We start from the raw sequence: 3,554 nt of genomic DNA on the forward strand, positions 1-3,554 counted from the left end.
CGTTTACGTCGCCCTCTTCGCTCTACTCAATGAATTATTTACATTTAAAACAAAACACAAAACAATACAAATAAAAAATAAAGTAAAACAGATTGGATCCTTTTGGTTGTTTGGAGAGATCCGAAGCCAATTTTTCTTCATATATATAGGATACACTATACACAAACTATATATAGAAATTTCCTTCTCTCTCTCTCTTTCAATAGAATCTTACATATATTTAACTCTATCTTGTTGTATATATATAATATATTTATTTATTTTTTTTTATACACACTGATTATTAAGTCCATCTTATTTACACACGCGATCCGCACATTTCTTTATTATTTTTTCACCTCCACGTTTTTAACCATTTCCCATTTAATATATATCACAAAATACCCTTTCCGAAATAAACTCGTCATCCCTTAACTACACTGATAAATAGAAATATATTTATTCAATTTTTTGTTTAAAAACTATTAGTCCGTTGTAGTGTTAACCATCATTCTTACATGTCGAACATATACATTTATAATTATTTATTTTTTTCTTCTTTTGTTGATTTGATGAGGTATAAAATAATCTCTCGTGTTAATTCTAACTTATTTTTTTCTGTTTACTTCTTTATAATTATATATTTATTTTTTTCTTCTTCACGTTTTCTTCTCCTCATCCGTAGTAGTTAATTAGTAACAGTTGTAGTAGCGTATTTTATTCCCATTTCAAGAGAGCTCCTGGAGCGGTCCCCTGGGTCTCTATACCCATTGTTCGTAGCCCTTTTCGCTCCTTCCTCTGTGTATCATTATGTACATGTTGCATGTCGGAGTATTACATTTTTATTCATGTTTCTGTATTCCTGTTGTTGTCTATTAATATATATGTGTCTGTATGTGTGTGTGTGTATTTGTATGCTTTCATTGTCCGTGTGTGTTGTGTTTTTTTTTTGTGAATGGGTGACTTTTTTCTTGTATTCCTTGTTGTATATGTACGTGTGTTTGCATGGATGTGTGATTGTTAGTCGAAAATATTTTAGTAATATTTACCACGATGACAAGTTGCATTGTTACCGTATAATTAAAGAGAGAACTACAGCCGTATTCATTAAGAACGTCGCTCGGAGCCATGTGGATCCTGAAACATAGAACAACAACAAAAATGAGCAAAAAAAACAGACAGAATTAATGGTAATCCGAATGCGGGATTAATAAATTAAAAATTGCGCAACCGAATCTAGGAGGTTTTGGGACCGCAAAGGGTCTCGGGAGGGTTCGCTTTTTCTCGGCCCAAGCAGAGGGCGTTAAGAGCGCATAAAGTGGCCCACTTTATAATCATTATCCGGGGCAGACCCTTAGAATTTTTACTTAGACTTATATCCTTTTCTGCAATATTTTTTCTTTTCGTCCTTAAATCTCGCCCTCGGTTGAAGTAACAGAATAAAAAAAAATCAGTTGGGAGAGGAATGGAAAGAAATGCAATTAAGAGGCGGCTGTGGGTAAGGAAAAGGAACAACAACAAGTTTTCTAGTAGGAATCGGGACACTTTTATGAATGCTAATGAATCGCGACCAATGAATTCCGTTGGCTTTCCGGGTGATTAAGTTGCAAATTACTTCTTTCCCCCCCAACTTCTGCGGCGGTTTTAAATCAAGTTACGGAATATCTGGAATTGCTTTATGCATTATTATTATTATTGTATTACGGAAAACCATTTCCTTATTTTAGAATTTGCATGAAACTTAATGAATTTTGATTCGATCTTCATCATTAAAAAATACAACTAAATTTATTAAATCGGAGTCCAGTTAAGATCTAAGATTCATAGTTGGGCGGATATATCCGCCATTTATCCGCAACGGGTTAATTAATAAGACCAATAAACAAATAAAATAATTTATAATAGTTACTTGTATATGAAAATCAATCATGAAATAATCTTCTTTTTGTTTTTTTAATTAAAGTATTTAAAAAAATATCAATATTAGAAGAATGATGTAATTAATAAAAAAAATTGTTACGAAAACTAGTTTTTTTTTATATATTGAGTAATGTTAGTTGCGTAACAGATTTGAATAATTATTTTTAATTCTTTTTTCAAGTTGTAAATAAACTGTTTCGAATCTATTGAATGAATTGAGTAAAATTTGCTTTATTTTTCATTATAGACAAAAGTATGGAACCACTTGTGGTTAAGGTTCGAATGGGATCAGAGAAGCTAATAGAAGTGTTTGAAAAATTAGGCCATAGATAAATTGAATTTTCCAGTGAAGTCCTTCGAGCAAACTCATCGGGAAAATTGAAGGGATTATCTTGAGCATGACCGAAATACAAGAAGGCGAACGAACACAAGTATAGAAGAGAGAAAAAATGGCAAAGCGAAGCAAAACAAGTCAACTAAACGTTACAAATTTATTTACTTTATGAAGTAGAAAATAACAAAGCCAATTTAAACTTTCCTCCGTGAAGATATATGAAGTTCTCGCGCGAATGTCCAGACCAGTTTTTGGCACGGACGCCAAAGAAAAAAAAAAGGAAGGCCAAATATGTGTGTGTGTGCTCGAAATCCCTTCAGAAAACGTGTTTGCAATGCGCCCATGTGGCCCTTTTCCCAGCCTAAACTCCGCTTTGCGACTAATCAAGTCGCCTGTGCGAAAACCCGTTCAAGTGCAACAAAGTAAATACGTTTGCTCCTAGCAGATTGCAAGAGAGAGAGAAAAAAAAAAGTGGTTGGAAGGAAGTCTTAAATACTCACGCTTAACGATCATAGTATTAGGAGATAACCTACTTAGGGTGTTAAGGAAAAAGAGCTGTTTGCAAAGCTCTCTATAATTTAATATTGTAGGTATTAGGTACCTGCAAAGATCGGGGACCGAAACAACTATTACCTAATTATTATGGGTGGCATCGCGCAATCTGGATTGTTAATTGGATCGATTGATTAGGCACGCACGCAATTACGGTTATCTAATTGGTTCGTGATTAATTACGGAGCAGATACGTCAGATGGCGCTACTGCAAAATTGCATCATCTGAAGATATGAAGCGATGTATTTCTATAATATTATCCGTTTTTCGGTCGCCCCTTATATTTCGCTTCATCCGCGACGTCAAAGTTGTCGCAAACAATGGGAAACGTAAAGTGTATGAGCGAGGTGTGTCCCTTTTCTTAATAAAGAGAACGCCCGGATTCGCGGTCCCATTTCCATAAATGGCATATAAATTTGCGAGTTTACCGCTCAGGGAAAAGTTGGGAGGACGGAACGAACCGGGCAGAGACAAGTACAACAAAAAAAAATACACAGGAAGATTGTGTATGCAGAAGTAGAAGAAGAGACTGGAATTGTATCATGCATGAAAGGAGAGAAGCAAAGAAAAAAAAAAGAGAGAAGGGACGACTCCGTGTTTATATACACACTCACACGTACACCGCAGAAAGAGCGGAGGACGAAAATAACGAAGAGAAGGGGTTGTTAAACTTGAAAGTTATTATAAAGAATCCTGGGCGAGGACGACGAGGATTCCTCCGTTCCCGGAGTTCCATATTAAAGCAAAGCCACGTGCTGGAGATATTAA

At 35.0% G+C, this 3,554-nt stretch overlaps 1 protein-coding gene across 1 annotated transcript in view; it reads right to left on the reverse strand.

Annotated features, from left to right (window-relative positions):
• Positions 1-258: 258 nt before the first annotated feature.
• Positions 259-3,554, reverse strand: part of LOC108565259 — a gene marked incomplete at its 5' end in the record, with an annotated part of 13,938 nt that continues 10,642 nt past the window's right edge. The window contains one exon of the mRNA XM_017924614.1: positions 259-1,116. Within this exon, the coding sequence (XP_017780103.1) occupies positions 1,049-1,116 (68 nt within the window). The remainder of the gene's footprint in view (positions 1,117-3,554) is intronic.

Source organism: Nicrophorus vespilloides, unplaced genomic scaffold, assembly GCF_001412225.1.
Source record: "Nicrophorus vespilloides isolate i.1.1-1 unplaced genomic scaffold, Nicve_v1.0, whole genome shotgun sequence".
NCBI classification, from domain to species: Eukaryota; Metazoa; Arthropoda; class Insecta; order Coleoptera; family Silphidae; genus Nicrophorus; species Nicrophorus vespilloides.